Source organism: Gadus chalcogrammus, chromosome 2 (genome assembly GCF_026213295.1).
Source record: "Gadus chalcogrammus isolate NIFS_2021 chromosome 2, NIFS_Gcha_1.0, whole genome shotgun sequence".
Taxonomy (NCBI): domain Eukaryota; kingdom Metazoa; phylum Chordata; class Actinopteri; order Gadiformes; family Gadidae; genus Gadus; species Gadus chalcogrammus.
In genome coordinates this window covers 19,700,086-19,720,295 of record NC_079413.1, presented here as the reverse complement: position 1 = coordinate 19,720,295, position 20,210 = coordinate 19,700,086, and the positions used below count along the sequence as shown (strand labels likewise).

The 20,210-nt window shown below is 46.0% G+C and overlaps 2 protein-coding genes across 7 annotated transcripts; one reads left to right on the top strand and one right to left on the bottom strand.

Annotated features, from left to right (window-relative positions):
- Nucleotides 1-32: 32 nt before the first annotated feature.
- Nucleotides 33-7,031, top strand: LOC130396983 (histone-lysine N-methyltransferase PRDM9-like). Of its 6 annotated transcripts, none has more exons than XM_056604816.1 (12): nucleotides 33-123; nucleotides 371-430; nucleotides 753-870; nucleotides 1,080-1,196; nucleotides 1,904-1,983; nucleotides 3,387-3,513; nucleotides 3,649-3,762; nucleotides 4,274-4,404; nucleotides 5,011-5,154; nucleotides 5,253-5,317; nucleotides 5,514-5,704; nucleotides 6,102-7,031. In XM_056604816.1, the coding sequence occupies exons 2-12, from the start codon at nucleotides 410-412 to the stop codon at nucleotides 6,707-6,709; spliced, it is 1,716 nt and encodes a 571-aa protein (XP_056460791.1). In that variant the 5' UTR covers nucleotides 33-123; nucleotides 371-409; the 3' UTR covers nucleotides 6,710-7,031. The 6 variants fall into 6 exon arrangements, with proteins under 6 accessions (XP_056460791.1, XP_056460796.1, XP_056460794.1 ...); XM_056604821.1 differs by having other exon boundaries at nucleotides 3,387-3,560; nucleotides 3,669-3,762; XM_056604819.1 differs by lacking the exon at nucleotides 753-870.
- A 4,318-nt stretch (nucleotides 7,032-11,349) lies between these two features.
- Nucleotides 11,350-19,995, bottom strand: LOC130402341 (TOG array regulator of axonemal microtubules protein 1-like). The gene is made up of 14 exons (XM_056606494.1): nucleotides 19,874-19,995; nucleotides 19,005-19,178; nucleotides 16,794-16,936; nucleotides 14,895-15,299; nucleotides 14,447-14,564; nucleotides 14,213-14,321; nucleotides 13,815-14,047; nucleotides 13,282-13,428; nucleotides 13,059-13,185; nucleotides 12,867-12,960; nucleotides 12,376-12,563; nucleotides 12,029-12,248; nucleotides 11,849-11,935; nucleotides 11,350-11,576 (listed from the first exon to the last, which is right to left on the bottom strand). Exons 1-14 carry the CDS (start codon nucleotides 19,993-19,995, stop codon nucleotides 11,350-11,352), a joined length of 2,394 nt encoding a protein of 797 aa, XP_056462469.1.
- Nucleotides 19,996-20,210: the final 215 nt, after the last annotated feature.

Here is a 20,210-nt window from a genome sequence, read left to right as displayed (position 1 = left end):
GGTGGACTCTACCAGAAGGGGCGGGACTTCGCCCAAGTTTTCCCGCTTCTTCTCAGTTTGGGACCGAATCAACTGAACAATAGAATCTCGGATCTCCATTTTTGTGCCATTCAAGTGCATGTGGTAAGGCATATTGTGCTCTGAAATGTATTATATTCTAAACTTGTTTGGTTATTATATCATTTAATGGCTAACATAACTAAGCATAAGTGGACGACGTAAGTGATTTATGGTCAGAATCCCTCCAATCATCGTGTTGACTAGTCAGCGCCAATTCACTAACCAACGTTAAGTAACTCTTATTAACTTAGCAAAGGGATGTTAGCCGTCGATATTTACCCCAGATGTTCTAATTATGTTTCATTGTTAGACGATTGATCTGGACTCAAGCTGTAGGCCTACCAGTCAGATGAATAACTCAGTGGAGGAGGTGAGACACCATATCAATACTTTAAACATCTGTTCATGCAACATTGGTGAGTTAATCACCATTAAATACGATCAGATAAGACCAATGTGTTCATGAAAGGGACCCTCCATGGAGAGTGGCAATTTAGGAGACCGATATTACTTGATTTATGCAAAATATGTGGGATTTACAACAGTTAATTGGCTGCTCTATAGCAACTGTTGACTTTGATATATTCAGTATTACCTATAATGTGTTACGGTGGTAGTTAAGGTTGTTTATCTACAAAGTGGTAAGGTTAGATGAACAGTATTGGACATTATGTTGTCTATTTGTGGTGAAGGAGGACTTTGCGGATATCAGGGCATACTTTTCCACAACAAAATGGAACCGCCTCTGTATGGCAGAGAAAAAAAGATTCCTGCAGATCAAGGAAAACCATTTGGTTCTGGCGTCTCTTGGTAAACCAGTCATACTTAAATACTATTTTACTGAGTACATTGCTATACATACAGACACAGGTGGTGCTGCTGTACACATCACTGCTTCTTTTGTGTCTGTGTGTGTGTGTGTGTGTGTGTGTGTGTGTGTGTGTGTGTGTGTGTGTGTGTGTGTGTGTGTGTGTGTGTGTGTGTGTGTGTGTGTGTGTGTGTGTGTGTGTGTGTGTCAGGCCTGTCCTTTGTGGCTCCAGCATTCATGAGGAGAGAGAAGCCCGGCCAGGTGAGAGTCTGCTCACCTGACGAGACAGACTCTGAGGAGGAGCAGCTCTGGACCTCTGGATTGACCGGTACAAAGACATTTACAAGACATTTCTGGAAGGGCTAATGTGCAGTGAACATTATCCCTTTCAAAGCCCTGAAGAAACATTAGCCCGCTTATACTGCTTAATCATTTGACCAAAGATATAGCAACAAAAAGGGTTTTTATTGATTTAAAGGGATTTTATTGCATCTGAAAAAAGGAAAACCTGTAATAATATTTCTAATAACAGGTTGTACCTCATAGTAAATTAGCAGGTTATATTACCCATTTTAGTTAGTTGAAGTGAGTCGTTTATATACTACTTTATAGTCAGTTAGTAGGAGTTAGTAGCATACATCTTTACTTATAGTTAGTCAGATAGTAAGTAATAGTATGTAAGTTAGGTTTTATACTTCATTGGTTGTTAGTAGCTTATACTACCTTTTTAGTCAGTTAGTAGTGAGTAGGATACTTCCTTACTTAGAGTCAGTAAGTAGTTATTAGGTTAAATATTAAATGATCGTAAGTCAGAAAGTTAAATACTACCTTATAGTAAGTTAATAGTAATAGGTTTTATACTGCCTTGGTTGTTAATAGCTTCTAAACTACCTTAAGTCAGTTAGTCATAGTTAATATAGTACATCCTTACATATGGTCTGTTTGTTATAGTTAATAGGTCACATCCTAACTCATATAGTCAGTTGGTAATAGTTAGCAGGTTACATCCTAACCTAAAGCCAGTTATGTCAGCAGGTGCTCGAGTGTGGAAGCCACCAACAGTCAGACAGGGGTCTCTACAACAGCCCAGTACGTCAGATGCAGTGTCTGTACAGGTATAAAACAGCACACATCACCTTCAGCAGCCTTACCATGTCCTGTCCTCTATGGTACGAGACCTGCTTCATGTCCGTGTGACAGCAGACTCATGGATTAAGGGTATTAATGACACCAGCACGATGTATAATAGGGATGGGCCGATAGTCGATTCTATCGACTATCGACGATAGATGGATTCCATCGTCGATCGTCTCAAGTTGCCGATAAAAAGGCGATAATTATGTTTAATAATTATTATTTTTTTATTATTATTGTTATTTTTTTTAAAGCGCTGTGGTAGCTATTTTTACAACTTAAAAAGCCCCGCAAATTGTAATTGAAATAACTGGCACCGGTGGAAACATACTATGTAGCGCTGACCTGCCGTATTCACTCACTGCTGCGAGAGGAGAGGGGAGGGGCTCGAAACCTACTGGTCTGCTCGCACGGCGAAATGACACCCCGCTGCACCATTTCCGGGTCACAGCTGTGGTACATGAGCTGTGTTCGAAATCGTTCCCTATTCACTCACTCACTATTCCCTATAGTGTTCATGATATAGTGCACTACATAGGGAACGAACAAACGAGAATTCGGACACTACGCTGAACATTTCTAAACGTCAGTAAATGCACCGGGTATTTGTGTGACGCAGACAGATGCGCCCAGATCATGTAAACAAACCGGCACTCTCGAGGAAAGCTGGAGGTTGTATTGATGTTGAATGTTACATTTCCTTGAACAAGGTTTCTCTTATTAATTTTGAATGTTACATTTTCTTGTTAAATCCCAAATAAATTTGGATATTTCTAAACGAAAGCCGGAGACCTCTTCTTCTCCTCGGAAAAAGACGACCGCATTGCATTGTGGTATATGGGAGTAACACGGAGGGAACATATGTACACTCAAATTTTGGGTATTTTAAGTGCACTATATAGGGCATGAAATTAACCAGTGAGAATTCGAACAACACTACAAAATGGCGAGCACCCTATATAGTGCACTAGTATATCCGTGATGGGGAACGATTTCGAACACAGTTACGAGCTGTGTGTCATCAGCGTGTCATCATGACACCGCCGACGCATCGAAACTTAAATCAGCGGAGGCTCACGCTGGTCCAAGGGGAAGACCCTCGTAATCGTTTTTAAGAAAAAAATAGAAAAATAAAAACGCGATTTCTTTCAAAGTGATAAATTATTATAAATAATTAATATTATAAAATTATTATAAAGTTGCCCCCCGATAGCATCGACTATCGGCGATCGCTAGGGGGCGCTATCGGACGATGGAAGCTTGTAGACGATTGCCCAACCCTAATGTATAACCTTAGACGTATTGTTGCTAGGAGGTAAGGTGTGTCCTAGTACCCACATTAATAAAACAGGGAGTACTCCTAACTAGACGTTCTATCTGTCAGAGTCTCTCAGGGCGGGGCTGGAGTGACCAGGAGGTCTCTGGAGGGCCCACTCCTTCTCATCCAGAGATCGACCCCCCCGGAGGAGGAGTAGAGAGGGGCTCTGCTGTCCAGGAGGAGGTCTCCTTGGGTTAGCTCTGATCCCACCACTGCTTCCCTGCAATAACACCTTGTTGTGTACGTATAGTCTGTAACTGTGTGTGTGTGTGTGTGTGTGTGTGTGTGTGTGTGTGTGTGTGTGTGTGTGTGTGTGTGTGTTCATCAGTTCTCCATGAACATTTGCAGGGCTCAAGTGTTTATTCAAGAGAGATGAACCTGAGAAATGTTCTCAGAGTTAACTACCAAGAACCGGAAGTACCTAAGGATGACGACTACTTCTGTAAGATCTCTCTCTCTCTCTCTCTCTCTCTCTCTCTCTCTCTCTCGCTCGCTCGCTCGCTCGCTCACTCACTCACTCACTCACTCACTCACTCACTCACTCACTCACTCACTCACTCACTCACTCACTCACTCACTCACTCACTCACTCACTCACTCACTCACTCACTCACTCACTCACTCACTCACTCACTCACTCACTCACTCACTCACTCACTCACTCACTCACTCACTCACTCACTCACTCACTCACTCACTCACTCACTCACTCACTCACTCACTCACTCACTCACTCACTCACTCACTCACTCACTCACTCACTCACTCACTCACTCACTCACTCACTCACTCACTCACTCACTCACTCACTCACTCACTCACTCACTCACTCACTCACTCACTCACTCACTCACTCACACAAACCAATTTTTAATCTTCCTGTTTCTGTCTATTTAATATAGATTTGTAGCTGAAGCTCTTTTGGACGTAATAAATAAATGAACTCTCTCCAGTCTGTGATGAGTGTAGGACTTTCTTCCTCGAAGAGTGCGAGGTCCACGGTCCTATCGTCTTCATGGCTGATCACCCCGTTGCTGTCAGAGAGAAAGACAGAGCCAAGAAGACGCTGCCCGCTGGGTTTGAGGTATATGTCGTACTTTAACACAACAGTTCTCCCCGTCCAATGAGACAGTATAACATTCATTGTTTAATACATTTCCCAGCTAATGTATATAAAAACAGTAATGTTAACAGTTATATTGCAAAAGCAGATGGATATATCTCTCCCCCAATGGTTCTTCTTCCTGAATCGTGCTTTCCGTCTATCTCTCCCTCTCTCCCCCCATTTCCCTCTATCTGCCTCTCTTTGTGACTCCCTCTCTGAACTCCCCCCCTGTCCCACCCCCCTCTTTCCTTTCCTCCCTCCCTGTCTAAATCTCTTTCTCACTTGTTTCCCAACTATTCATCGCCATTCATTTCTTATCATATCTTATCTTCCTCTCCCTCCCTCCATCTCACCACGCCTCTCTCCATTCCTCTCACCTCTCTTTTTCTCTCCCTGCCTCAATCTATCTACATCTCCCCTCTCCATGTGTGTATTCTACATCTCTCTTCTCCATGTGTCTCCATCTCGCTCTCCTCTACCTCTTGTATTCTATCTCTCCTCCCTCCTCCACCTCTCCCTCCCTCTATGTATTCCTCTCACTCTACGACTCTCCTCCTTTCTCCGTCTCTGTCTCATGTGGGGTAGATCAGAGATTCTGGGATCCCTGGGGCCGGTCTAGGGGTGTTTTACTGTGGAGACGGTGGCCTTCCCATTGGAACACACTTTGGACCCTACGAAGGACACAGGACCGATGAAGAGGGAGCCCTGGAGAGTGGATACTCCTGGGAGGTCAGTGTGCTTGTATTCATTTATTTTGATCTAGTCTTGTATGTGTGCTTGTGTGAGTTTATTGGATGGCATAGAGTCTGATTAACACATTTCTCCAGATCTACAAGAGCACACACAGTGATTACATTGATGCAAAGAGAGAGACACTTTCTAACTGGATGAGGTAGGACCCTATTCACTTGTATACAATCTACTGCATGAATAATGTTCACAATTATCTTACTAACATTACTTTATTGATAACATTTATATTTCTCTGTGTCTGTTATCTGATTAGATCCACAATATTTTCTGTGTTGCTATGACATATGCAGAAGATACACTGTAAAGGTGTGTTGACGTACCTGTCTGTGTGTTAGGTACGTCAATTGTGCTCGTAATGAAGAGGAACAGAACCTAATAGCGTTTCAGCACAAAGGAGGGATTCTGTATCGCACCTGTGGCTTCGTGACTCCAGGAGCAGAGCTCTTGGTCTGGTATGGGGACGAATACGCCAGACATCTGGGAATCGGATTTGATCGACTGTGGAACATCAAGAGCTCTACTAAAGGTCTGCCTTCAAGTCTTTCTTTCTGTCAGGGTTTGGTTTCTATGCGGCACTTCATGACCACATCTCTCATTTTAATTGAAAAGAGCTTGGACAATAAACATCTACATTAACAAAGCAGTTAAGAAATTATACAGGAATATTAAATATAATAAACAAAAGATGACAACATAATAGAAAAATATTCTTTCTTGGAAAAATGTCTGAATGCAAAATATACAGTACCATGGAGGTTTCAAAAAAACAATCCAATTATACAAATTCAGGTATGCTTGATTAGGCTGTGCAGCCTTATCAAGCCCCAAAGCCCTAAAGCACCTGACTCTGGCCAGGTGGCTGCTTAAACCAGCCATCAGCAGCACTCAAAAATAAAATACATATGACTCTCTCTTTCTCCAAGGAGGGAGATCCCAGCTGACACCAGCACAGGCTTTCCCCTGTCCCGAGTGTCCGTACTCCTACACGTCTCAGATCTTCCTCCACAAACACATGAAGAGGAGCCATGGCGACCTGTACGGCCGACTGCTGAGGAGTGGAGAAATCAAGGTGGAGCCTAGGCTCCTCCCATACGTCGCAGCCTCCTATCAAGAACCGATCGGAGCCTCCCCGGGAACAGTCCAAAGCACGAGCCAGATTCCAGCAGAAGGAGCCGGACAACACAGATGTGAGAAGTGCAGTAAAACCTTTAGTCGCTCTGATAGTCTGAAGGTTCACCAGCGCATCCACACGGGAGAGAACCCATACCACTGTCAACAGTGTGGGAAAACATTTAGTACATCTGGTCGTCTGAAGGAACACCAACGCATCCACACAGGAGAGAAACCATACCACTGTCAACAGTGTGGGAAAACATTTAGTACATCTGGTCATCTAAAGGTACACCAACGCATCCACACTGGAGAGAAACCATACCACTGTCAACAGTGTGGGAAAACATTTAGTAGATCTGGTCATCTCAAGCGTCACCAACAACTTCACAGAGGAGTCTCCACCCAAACAACCATGTGAAGAAACTAAATGGTTCCCAGACATCTGTTATTCAAATCTAATCAAACATGGTTCTTGCTGTTATATGTTAGAAGGGCACATGAACGGTTAATTGTTTATCTTATCAACTTTATGTATTTATTTATATTCATGTCTGTATGAGTGAAGGTTTTTACCCCAAAAATGTTCAGAAAAAAAATAGTTTGAGAGATAATGTTGTTATCTGAATTATTTAATTTCATTCGTCATCAGTAAGGTATCGTAGATCTGACGTCATTGTTATATTTATTACATTTGTATGTATTTATTTATTTATCCTGTAGAAATTCAAATAAAATCAGATATGCAGTGTTGAGAAGTCTGGTTTTGTCTGGATAGAATAGAAGCAGTCCAACATGTTGGTGAATTATATTTGATATGCTGTTATGAATAACGTAGGAGGCAACGGATGAGCTGAGGTCCCGTTACTGACCACCAGAGGGAACCACAGCACCACGAAGATGTTCCCCTTCCCCGGATTCAGTGACATTTTGAATTAATTATTGATAATTATGCTTCAATCTTCCAATAATAATTACTATTCACCGTCCTTCAATGGAAGTGAGAAAAAAAGGATGTCTGATTTAAACCGTTGAAGAGGCCTGTGATTTGGTAGGCTAATACAGTGAACAAATGATAAATATATCAACCAGTGGCAGTGGGTCAATAGAGGGCGCTAGGGCGCCGCCCCTCCGTGAAATATTCACTTCAATATATCTGCCAACTATTAATCAACTTTTATCAACACGAAATTAATCAACAAAAATACATAGCGTTTATCCTCGTTTAATTGTGTGATATACTTGTCACTGCCAGCAACCATTTAAATGCGTCTGAAAGTCAATGATTTGGGCTAGGCTAGTTATTGGTAATTCAAAATAAAGCCCTCCTCCAAGTCAGGGGCGCCGGCCACGTTGAAGTCAATCGAGCAGAGACAGCTTTTCATTGGCGCAAGAAAATTCGCCCTCAGGTCGCACCAGTGCGCCCCAGGCCAATGGTATCGCTTTTATTTTTTGTTATCACCACATGATTGGACAATTCAGCGAATCAATCAAATATGCTACCTCCCTCAGCAGCACTCGCGCAACACAACTACATGCAGAGAAGAGATAGATCGCTAACTAGCAGGGAGTTGTAAGCACTTTGCACCCTTTTCATTGGAGGAATTGGACTCCCCAAGCAATGTTATACTTAAAAGGAGCAAGTAAGTTACATATTAATTTAGTCTTTCGGCCTGTAGCATATAGACAAAATGAAGCAACTGTCCCATATTTACATTTACATTTTACATTTAGGGCATTTAGCAGACGCTTTTATCCAAAACGACTTACAATAAGTACATTTGTCATAAGAAGTGCATCAAGATATCGCTGTTGGTACAGAAAGGATGTTCATAGAACGAAGTGCAATCGCGCTAGACTAACCAATTCCCCGTGTTACAGCCATGATAGCAGCTACTGCAGTTGCTACACAGTTAAGTAGGCTACTATAATAACATTATTTTATATGTATACACCGCCAGACCGAGTACTCTATCGATGTCGGGTCTGGAGTCTGCCTGGGATTGCAGGGGAACGCTGGCTCAGACATAGACTGTTTGGGATTCCTCTTCATCAATGCCATCAAGTCGTCTGTGCTAACCGACATTACCTATCCCGAGTGGTGTAGTCTATTTTATTGTAGTGGGTATACTGTGATGAATCCCTCCCAGCCTCGTACAAACCCGTCCCACCGGTACGTGTACGTGTGTGGCACTTATGGGATGTCGCACCACACTCACCAACGCAGGGTTCTACAACCCGCTGACCTATAACGATTATCAACAATCATGGAAAGCTGAGTAGGTTTATCAGTTTTAATAACAGTATGAACAAAGAGAAGACAAAAATGACAAGTTGTCCTTTGTATATCTATAGTAGCAATAGCACATGCTAAACAAGGACAAAATCTACGCAAAATAATTTAATGAACTGTTTACAACCATGGCTATGAGAAGGAGATGACAGGAGACTAATGTTTCACTCTTTCAATTGCTCTAATTTGAGCTCTTACTGTTGTTATCTAACATACCATACAGTAATTGAATTGTGTAAAAGTGTGAAATTACTGCACCTTAAAAATGACCATGAATTAGCTATACTCTCATTTGCATAGTGATTAACATTATGAATTTCAATTGTGTATACCAACTGTATGTTGGCTGACATTTACCTAACTTGTTTTCCCTTCACTCTAACCAAGGATGCCTGTTTTTAAATTCCCTAGCCTGACACCCAGTCCGAAAGGCTGGCCAGGGGTTCTCATCTAAAAGTAACAAGGAGATATTGTGGGATTAAAACATTGTCTACTGTTGACTACTTGTTATGTGGTTTACACATTAATATGGGAGGACTGGACACACACACACACACACACACACACACACACACACACACACACACACACACACACACACACACACACACACACACACACACACACACACACGCACACGCACGCACACGCGAGAAGGAGGGGCTCGGCCCGCCAACTAACGTGCAGGGGCAGCTTCGCGCTTCGTAACAGAGACAGGGCAGAGCGCGAGCGCGCAGGGGGAATTTTATGAATGTGTGAATGTAGGAGATAACTTCCCCTCCTTAAAGTATTTTATTGCAGTTATACCCAACCGATATTTGCGAAAAATAAACACAGAAGTGAAAGATCTGTCACAAGACGATTGATACGTATCCGTGCATATTTTCAAGTGGGTATACGCAAATCCTGGTGCGTTCCTAGTGGGTATACGGCGTATTCCTGCGTATCACGTAGACTACACCACTGCCTATCCCAGCCTGGCCATGTACACACCCCAGGTGAGTGCTGCTATGTGTGGAAGACCTGAGTCAGAATATGGCAGGAGGCCATATTCTGGCTGAAGTGGGCCAATACATTTCAATTAACTGTTTCTTTATTAACTCCGAAAAGCTATTGAAATTGAGTAATTTTCATGCATGAATAGCACCTGTTTTTGTAGTAGGTTGTGCCCAGGACAGATTTGCACGTATTTTTCCTCCTTCCTATCACTAACAAAAGCATGTCTTATACATATCTTTCATAGGGCAGATTACTCTTATATATTAAACAAACATATTTTATAAAGCCCTTTTTATATCAGTAGTTGTCACAAGGGGCTTTCTTTAAAGAAAAATTAAGAAAGATTTGTTCTGCTCAAATTCACACTGGTGTACTTTCTATACCATTTATACCGTACACCCCTACTTCAAATTGACGTCAAGAGTTTCCATCAGACTCGCGTGGTAGCCAGGTGTCTCGTGCATAAGGACAGCTTCCCCCCCCCCCTAAAAAATCTCTTCGGTTCTACGCGATTCACGTGAATGACCCAATTGACCAAGAAAACGGTGATTGTCGTCGAAAAGCGACAAGTTTGCAGGAATGCAGAACATGTTAGAAGTCAACAACATAATTTATTGCAGCAATTGAAAATTCCAAAAATACATGCACAGCCGAAATTACAGTACCTTAAACAGCTGAATTCTCGCAGCCATCATCCTCCGACTCTGTAGACCGTGGCACTGGCACACTACTAGCTGCAAGTGCCGCAGGTAGGAAGAACGATTAAATTGTTCGCTTGCTCATTGTTCGAATGGAAGGTTGAGATCGTTCTCCTTCTCACAGACCCGCGGCGGTTTCCCGCGCTCGATAATCTCTATGACCCTCCCCCTCCACACATTAGCCACTTAGTGGCCATTCCCTATCTTTCTCACACTCTTTTGCCTGCTACAGATTCCGGATTCATTGACGCGCCCCTTCCACGTTTAACGTGTAAAAATAAAGAAGAAAAAAAGGGGCAAATGCACGACTGAATTTTTGCTGACGCGCATGCACGACCAGCACAAATTCAGTCGCGCATTCTCAAATTCTGGTCGCAAAACGTGACCAATTGGTCGCAGTCTGGAGCCCTGCCTAACTGCTCCCGACGAGCTGCCAGTCACCTTGCATGGTTGACTCTGCCGTCGGTGTGTCAATGTGTGTATTAACCGATGTAAGTCGCTTTGGATAAAAGCGTCTGCTAAATGCCCTAATTGTAATTGTAAATTGTACCTTAAAGGCACCCAGTGCAACTTTATGTAAACATTCAATGAAAAATAAACATTCAATTTCTAGTCTTTTTTACACGTAGTAAGTTTCAATAACTCCATACCATTACATATCGACATTCAAGGAGCAAAGATGAGACGTCGTTGTGTGGTGAGAACTGATAGAAAATCGTAAACAACAACAATCGCCGGTGGGGAGAAGCCATTTTTCCATTGACTGGAAGCCTGCTTTATTTATTGTAGGTTACAAAAAATAAAGAAAATGGCGGCATTGTTGTTGTTATCGATTTTGTATCAGTTCTCACCACACAACGACGTCTCATCTTTGCTGCTTAAATGTCGGTATGCAATGGTATGGAGTTATTGAAACTTACTACGTGTAAAAAAGACTATAAATTGAATGTTTATTTTTAAGCCTCGAAAGTTGCACTGGGTGCCTTTAAGTTAAAGTGCAACACAAGCTACCTGTAAAAGTGCAAAGAGAGCAGTGAGTCTTCTCGTTCCCGTCCTCAGGTCATTTTTTATTCAGGACATGGTTCTCAGCAGCTGGTTGAGGTCCCTGCCGACGCTCGGGGGCTGAGAGGCGGCGCTCTGCTGCAGGCCGGGCCCCATCTGATGGTGGAGGGCTCGGCACAGGCTGGTAGTCGCCCGGTGCACGCTGCCGCTGGACGGGCCCAGCAGGCCCCACAGCAGGGGCAGCGCCTTCTGCTCCACCAGCTGGGGCCGGCGGGGGTACAGCTCCATCACCAGCTCTGGGGGGGGGAGGAGGAGGAGACGGAGGGAAAGGGGGAGGGGAGGAGACAGGAAGAGAAGGAGGTGGAAACCAAGGAAGAGACAAAATAATGGGAGACAGGAGGAGACAGAGGAGAGGAGGAGACCGAGGAATAGGAAGAGACGGAGGAGATGAAGGCGGCAGAGCAGAGCGGATCAGATGCCGCTTGATTGGCCACACAATGGTATACGTATGTTTGGTGCTGATCATTGCAAAGAACAAAACTAACAAACATTTTAGCCATTAACAAACCTGCAACCTTCTCGATCAGGTCCACCTTTGCTTGGCCGCTAAGAACCCGTGCCTTGAAGCAGAATGGCTCAAGGAGGAGGCTGTTGTCTGGAGAGGGGCAAGGGACGAACACATGAGTAATACGACAACACCGTGGTCAGACCGGACCGTGTTCTGGACAGCTCCCCACCGGGCCCTCACCGAGGTTCAGCACCAGCTCGCAGAGGGCCCCTGTGGCGGCCGAGTACACAGCGCGGTTCTTGGAGTTGAGGTGGTTGTCAACGATGGCGGGCACCAGGTGGTTGAGCACCCCGGACAGGTTGTCCTTCAGCAGGCGCACCATCCCCTGCAGGGCCTCCAGGGCGTAAAGGTTCACCTTACGGTTGGACTCCAGCAGGCGGTCTCTGAAGAGGTCAAACACCTGGGGGAGCGGGGAGAAACGGGGAACAGGTGAACAAAAAGGGGACAGGAGGGAGTCCCACCAGGAAAGGGGATAAGGGTGAGTGTGAGGTAGTGGGCGTTTACGAGCGGTGGGGGGTTTTACGGACCGGGAACAGGCTACGGATGACCATGCTGGGGTTGTGCTGGCAGTCGGCCACCAGCTGGTCGAGGCCTTTGATGCGCTCCCTGAAGTCCTTGGACTCCAGCAGAGCGGTGAGCTGCCTGATGTACTCAGCCTTGTCTTCGATGATGGGCCCCTGAGGTTTGGAGCTGTACTTGCAGTTGGGCTCTGCATACATACTTACTACATATATATGATCTTGGAAATAAGATAAAAGATATTCTTAAAGTTTGCTTCAAGGTGAGAAAACGAACAAATGCATAAATAAATATAGGAGAGACATTGCAAACAAAAGCCATCATGTGTGCTCTGGAACACGACCCGGAGAGAGGAGCTGACCTCATAGCATAAGTAAGGGTTTTACTTTCACCAACATATTTCCAAGGTGGCTGTCATGTGTCTGGGAGGAGTCTCACCTGGGGGTGGTGGTGGCGGTGTTGGTGGGGGTGGCAGTGGTGGTGGTGGGGCTGGGGGCTATGGTCTGTTTGGGGAGCTTCCTTTGGAGCGTCGAGGCCCTGGCGGTGCCACTGCCGGGAAGCGAGGCTGGGGTCTGGGGCGTCTCACCCAGACCCTGACCCTGACCCTGACACAACAAACACAACAACAACAACGTTCACCAGACCCGTCACCAAGCGGTAGGGTGGGGCGAGAGGGCGGGGCCTTCCGTACCTTTGCCTTGAGTCCACTGACCGCCTTGCGGGCGGCGGAAAGATCCTTGGTGGGGATGTTCTTCTCCAGCTGGCTATCAAAGTCCCGGTGGGAGGACAGGAACAGCAACTTCCGGCGGCCAAAGGACCTGCAGGGGGAGGAGTGAGACCGGCACGTCACCGAGCCGTTGGACACACGCCAAAGCCTTCAGCCAACACAGGAAGCCACCGGGGGCTCTACGTGCCTGGGTTCCGGGGAGGAGTCCAGGGCCAGCTTGACCACGGCCGGGAGGATTCTGTCCGTCACGTCCTTCCCTCCGGACAGCAGGCGGGCCACGCCCACCCTCTCCAGCAGGTCAGCCAGGTGCTGGGCGGCGCAGTTCCTCACCGCACTTCCTCAGGTGAGGAAGTGCGCCGCCCTCAGGTGGCTGCAGACGCACACAGGCTCAACATGAAGGACGCACACAAAGAGACACAAACCACAGAAGTACACAACGGATGGAGATAAGGAAACATCGGCTGGACCTCTGGAGTATCCTACCTACCAGTCCAAAGCAGATTAAGGATGTTAGAAACGTTTCCTTTGACACTCAAGTCCTGTTTAAATGTCTATTTTTTCTGTTGTGCGTTTGCATCTGCCGCTGATTCTTTGTACTTTATATAAATCACAGATTTGATCTTGCAATACCGTTACTGTGGTAGATATACTAGAAAACATAACAAGGCGCAATACAGTGTGTTTGTGTCTGCGTTGTGCGTGGGCGTGCAGCCCCCTGACCTCAAACCCCCGTCCAGGAAGGCGTTGATGCAGCGTGCCGGCGTGCAGTGCCGCACCATGTGGCCCAGTGCCGCGTCCACTTCCTCCCGGATGAAGGCGTTGCTCTCGGCCGCCTTGTGCAGCAGCGCCCTGGCCGTGGTGTCCACCTCCTTGTCCATGGCCCGCTGCAGGTGGCAGTACAGGACGCCCAGCGTGCACACGGCTATGGTTTTACACACAGCGAGGTATATAGACTAAGCTGTAGACAGGATTGAGTTAGTTTTACACTTGCAGACAGTGACGGACTGTCCACACCCGCCCGCCCACTCACACGCCCATCCACAGTGACAGACGCTGGTCTCCATGTTACGTGGTAGAGAGAGAGAGAGCACCAGGGAGCAGGCCCAGGGAGGGGGAGCTACCTCTTGCACGAGGGCGAGGCAGACGTCGCGGAGCCTGGGGAGCAGCGTGTCCACGTGGTTCTGGGCCAGACTGCGCAGCACCGTGAGCCCTTCCATCTTCTCCTGCCTGCGTTCAGAACCACAGCAGGTCAGTCAGATGAAACACAAGTTCGGATTGCTTCGACTGATTCTGTGTGTGCGTGTGTGTGTGTGTGGGGGAAAATTCTGAGTGTGTGTGTGTGTGTGTCTCACCAGTTCTCTGAGCTGATGAGAGTGAGGCTCTGTGTCATGGCCAGCTCAGGTTTGGGGAAGGGGTGGGGCTCTGGTGGGTCTCGCTGGGGGCCGCTGAGGGAGCCCTGGGACGGCTTATCTGCACACACACACGTTTGAAAAATAAACGCCGGTCTCAATTAGACGCCGGCGCCTTGCCTGGGTCGCGTGACAACATCACAGACGTATTTTAGAGCATTACCAACTTTCGCCAATAGATGGCATCAGTTCACCAAAAGGAAAATCCAAAGGAATTAAAGGCCTGTTCCATATGGACGCCTGTCCCAAACACAAGCCGCTTGAGTTCAGGGATTGAAAAAAATAAAAGCCTGGCCTAATAATTAAAGTTTTATGGTATGCAGGCTCAATCCTATAAAAAAAGAAGAGTTACTTTGGATTGATTTATTTGTGTAAGAGATGCCATTCTTACCTCTGCTATCCAATTGCTTCTCCTCCAGCTCGGGCTCAGCGGTCAGCCTCTGGTCGGGGAAACAGCGGCCCCCGTTCTTCTGCCGCTTCCCAGAGGGCCCGGCCTCTTCCCCTGCCTGGTGGGGGGACGGTCCCCGGAGCTTCTCCCGGGGGATCCTGCCGTTCCTCAGACGCTCCTGCACAGGGGGAAACGGGCTGAACGCGCACTTACCTCTGCCAGCCACGCCTTCAGGAACGTCAGAGGCCGGCGGGCTGCCTGGGGCCTGGGACCTCTGGCCGTTGGCGAACTGGGAGCGCTCCGTCCCAGAGAGGTCCGCCTCGGCGTCTCCGAGCGCCCGGCGGCGGGCAGAAGCAGCGGCGTTCCGGGACGAGGGGGCGGAGCTCAGCGGGGCGTCCCGCAGATCCACTGTGAAGGACACTGTTTAAAAGTACACGTTAAGCATACTTTAAAGCAACAAATATACTTGGAATAACTTTTGTATACTTCAATTATATTAGTACTACAATTAAGTGTACTACTTGTTCACCTGGGGGTCTATGTGGGGGCTTGGCCTCAGTAGGGCGGAGGACGATCCTCTCGTTGGCGCCAGCGGCTGGGGCAGCCAACCGGGGCAGCCTAGCCCCACGAGGGTGGTCAGGGTCAGCCACTTCTAATGAGGGGAAATTAAGTACACTTTAATAAAACATTTTAATAGTGTTTTACACAGGACTTGAAAATAAGTGTACTTTACACAAGTACACAATGACCACGTATTTGCAATTTTTCTAAGGCACTCTAATACAATTTGAGATTAACTTTCTGCAAGTATACTAAAATACACTTCTACTTTGCTTTTCAGTATACTTTTTCCAAGTACACGTACGTACAATTTACAATACACTTACAATAAAGTACACTTGCAATACACTAAAGTATACGACTTCTTCACCTGGGGGGGTTTGGCCCGGGGATGTCTCCTGGCTCGAGGCGGCACCCAGAGCCCGTGCACAGAGGGACACGGTGTCGGAGTGGGCGGCCGTGATCCAGGCTTCCTGGCCGTCAGCCTCCTCAGCCACATCCAACCGGGGCAGCCTAGACCCACGAGGATAGCGGGGGTTAAGGCCCGGGGGCTTGGCCTCAGTAGGGGGGCGGAGGACGACCCTCTCGTTGCTGCCACCAGCTGGGGCAGCCAACCGGGGCAGCCTAGACCCACGAGGGTAGCGGGGGTTAAGGCCCGGGGGCTTGGCCTCAGTAGGGGGGCGGAGGACGATCCTCTCTTTGCTGCCACCAGCTGGGGCAGCCTAGACCCACGAGGGTAGCGGGGGTTAAGGCCCGGGGGCTTGGCCTCAGTAGGGGGGCGGAGGACGATCCTGTCGTTGGCGCCAGCGGCTGGGGCAGCCAACCGGGGCAGCCTAGACCCACGATGGTGGTCAGGGTCAGCCACTTCTAATGAGGGGAAATTAAGTACACTTTAATAAAACATTTTAATAGTGTAGTACACAGGACTTGAAAATAAGTGTACTTACATAAGTACACTAAATGACCACCTATTTGCAATTTTTCTAAGGCATTCTAATACAATTAGAGATTAACTATCTGCAGGTATACTAAAATAGACTTCTACTTTGCTATTGAGTATACTTTTTCTAAGTACACATACGTACAACTTACAATACACTTACAATAAAGTACACTTTTTATAAGTACAATGCAATACCACTTTAAGTATTTCAGAATTAGAATACTTTTTTTTCAGTACATTAAAGTGGAACTTAATGACATTTATTATGAAGTACACTTATGAAAAGTACATACGTTAAACATACTTTTAATTAAGCACAAAAAGTAAAAGTATACTTGTCATAACTTTTGTATGCTTCAATTATATTTGCAATACACTAAAGTATACAACTTCTTCACCTGGCGGGGTTCTGCCCGGGGAAGTCTCCTGGCTCGAGGCGGCACCCAGAGCCTGTGCACGGGGGGACACAGTGTCAGAGTGGGCCGCCTGGATCCAGGCTTCCTGGCCGTCAGCCTCCTCAGAAACAGCCAACCGGGGCAGCCTAGCCCCACGAGGGTAGCGGGGGTTAAGGCCCGGGGGCTTGGCCTCAGTAGGGGGGCGGAGGACGACCCTCTCGTTGCTGCCACCAGTTGGGGCAGCCAACCAGGGCAGCCTAGCCCCACGAGGGTAGCGGGGGTTAAGGCCCGGGGGCTTGGCCTCAGTAGGGGGGGCGGGGATGAGCCTGGACACCTCGGTGTAGGACTCCCTGTCCGCCATCATGATGGAAGCAGGGGTCAGTTGAGCCCACAAAGAAAATAATGTCTTCCTGTCCATCGTCGCTGTTCGATAATCTCTCTATGAGTCTCTGTAATGAAACATATTCAATTTATTATTTAATTAATGGAGTCTTTACCACATACATAGATTGGACTACTGCTTGGGTCTGAAGCATACTCATGCAATTTTGAATTCTGGTACAAGAAATTAAGTGTGTGAGTGATGTGAAAAATGTGTGAAAAGAGAATAAAACGGCATGAGTTGTACGCTCCTATCACGGTGTCTCATTAGGTTTACAACAACATTACTTGCATTGGAAGTCGATAAAGACACTAATTCGGTAGAAGTCACGGTTCATCACTGAAAAGTTGAACCAACCACGAGTGTGAGTGCATCGCATACCGAACCATGTAATAACATAAACGTCACTAGCCACTAGCTAGTAAGAGAGTGAGCTAATGCAGTCGTTAAAACACCTCCAGCAGCAGCATTGCTTCAGATATGACCCTCATTAAGTGCGATGGCGTGAATACATGCAGCAAGAACGTTCCACAAATGTACCGATCTGTATATTCATGCGGTATTACGGTTATGGTTTTCGACTTTACGGTTATGGTGACAAAAGGTTACGACGATAAATCGATCGGTGTAATCCCCGTGAAAAACCATTTACAATAACATACATAATTGTTAGCGTTATCGATCAGTTAGATGACTTTCTAAAATGACATTGAACTTTTCGAAGAGGGGGCAAGGGCCCTTTGGTGTTTGTTGGAGAGTGAGGTGAGAGAGGCCGTGGCGGGCCCGAGGTCCACGACGCCCCGAGCACGGCTTAACCTTATTTCAATCGAGCAATATGTGGTAGGCTAGATTTATCTTTTACACTTCGATAAATATATAATTGATATGTAATATGTGCCAGGGACGGATTTATAATAGCATTGACATAAAATGGGACTACTTATTACTTAGAGCTATAGTTCATGACTTACCTCAACTTGGCGTCGAAGGGCGAATGAAAACTTTAGAACTTGAGCAGGTACTTGATTGACACGAGACATTATGACGAGTCCTGCTTCCTGAACCTATCATTGAGCGCATTGTGACCTCACAGTAATTTGTGTGTGTTTTAATAGAAAACCAGCCTACAGGATACCCCAGATCTTTGAAACAAAAATATCAAAAAACACTGATGCTTTGCATTATTGCGTATGCATGCTACTGATACAGAAAATTGCACCAGGTGTGATGTGACCGTGTGAGGATTAACCCATTTATGCCTAAAACGCCTGCTAAAAACGCCTGCTAAAATCCTATGCTATTCTAGGAAAAAGAACCTCATTTCCTGAGGTTTTTCTGAGAAAATAGTAAGAATTGTCAACGTCTACATAAACCTTAATATCTAAGCCTCTGGAGCACCTAGAAACATGAAATAAAAAGCATTTTAAAGGTAAGAACTACAGGTTTTATTAAAACATGCTCCCTGAGCACAACCATAACAGCAACATTTTAAAAACATTCTCAAACAAGATTAAGAAGAAAAAAACAGTATAAATCAATGATATAAAATACAACAAATAACATTTTAACCAAAGCATTGTAAAGGCACACCCCTGACCTGCAGATCCAGCAACAACTTCACGCTGGTGTAAAAGTTGTCCATGTAAACACACAAGTTTGACCCAAAATACGGTTTAGCCAGGTATGACACAATCCGGTAAGCCAGGCCTGTGTCGGTCTTGCCTGCAATGGCCCCTGTGTAAACTTGAAAATTGTTTACGTAGCCAGTGCTGTTCTCTGCCATGACCCACACCTTTATCCCCCACTTCACCGGCTTCATCGGGTGGTACTACCGGAAGGCAAGGCGTCCCTTGTATTTTACCATGGACTCATCCACGCTCACAAACCCATTGACCTCATAGAGGGCCTGGAACTGATGCAAGAGGAGGTCCATGAACCGCTGGATCTTCCACAGCTTATCGGATTTATCCAAGGCAGGGTCCAAGTTATCTTCTAGATGGAGATATCTGAAAATGCATATATGACAAAGAATTTGAGCCTGACATTTATTTCCATCATTGTGTTTATTTGTATTATGTTATTTATAGTATTTATATTCATAATTGTATTACTATTTATTCATTATTCCATTATTGTATTTATAACTAACATCATTGTATTTATTCAATATCAACCATCATCACCATTAGTAATTGCTATAGCACCACTATCATTACTGGCCATTCCGTTTTCTTAGAGAAGAGAATGGAACTCAGAAGAGAGCACAAGAAAATAAAACATAAATATTTACCTCCAGATCATGTCAAAACGGTCCCTTGACATTTGTTTGGTAGAGCCACTTAGTTTGCCTCCAGTAATCGCGGCGTGCTGGTAGCTTTAAAATTCCAAAGCAAAGACACGGCCCGAGGAATGTTTTCATTTCTGTTTTCGGGACCGGGGTCCACTTGAGGTCGTGGGGGTCTGAGCTCGTACCTGTTGCGCGTACCGATTCGTTTCGGTCAATAACGTGTCCCACAGCTGATCGGTAAAGATCCTGGAAAACACATCGAGTGGGCTAGCATCCAAGGGGATCGGTTGTTTCACCCCCGGTGTGCGAGAGAATGTCTTTGTTTTCCGAGGCTGGTAATTGCCGGTTCTCCAGTCCACCTGGAATCCCCGAAAATCATCCTCCTCCTCTCCTTCGGTGTCCAAAAATTCCCACTTCTGTGCCCGATCCAGTGGATCAACCGGCACAAAATCATTCTCGTCCTCATTCTCATACTCAAATCCCTTGAATTCTATGACAATATCACTGCCATCGCTATCAAAATCCTCCATGTTCATTGCTACTTCTCGGTCGCCAGCTAGACGCGTCGCTAAAAACAAACATAGAATATCGCGTGGCTATATGATTGATTGACGTGATTTTCAGCCAACCAAAGTTCGTTTTGGTGGTCTCCTGATCTTTACCAAAGCCTTAAGACCCACCCCATGTGTATTTTTAACCAACCAGAGTGAGTTATATGCTGCATTCGTCATGAAAACAGCACGTGTACAAA

Excerpts from the sequence above, each read along its gene's own strand:
- LOC130396983 (XM_056604816.1), top strand. The coding sequence starts at position 410 with ATGAATAACTCAGTGGAGGAG. Across the intron at positions 4,405-5,010 it reads CGCTGCCCGCTGGGTTTGAG|ATCAGAGATTCTGGGATCCC; the intron begins GTATATGTCGTA and ends CATGTGGGGTAG. Across the intron at positions 5,318-5,513 it reads ACACTTTCTAACTGGATGAG|GTACGTCAATTGTGCTCGTA; the intron begins GTAGGACCCTAT and ends TCTGTGTGTTAG.
- LOC130402341 (XM_056606494.1), bottom strand. The coding sequence starts at position 19,995 with ATGAACATGGAGGATTTTGATAGCGATGGCAGTGATATTGTCATAGAA. Across the intron at positions 14,048-14,212 it reads TCGCCCTCGTGCAAGAGGTA|TCTATATACCTCGCTGTGTG; the intron begins GCTCCCCCTCCC and ends TCTACAGCTTAG. Across the intron at positions 11,577-11,848 it reads CCTGATCGAGAAGGTTGCAG|AGCTGGTGATGGAGCTGTAC; the intron begins GTTTGTTAATGG and ends TCCCCCCCCCAG.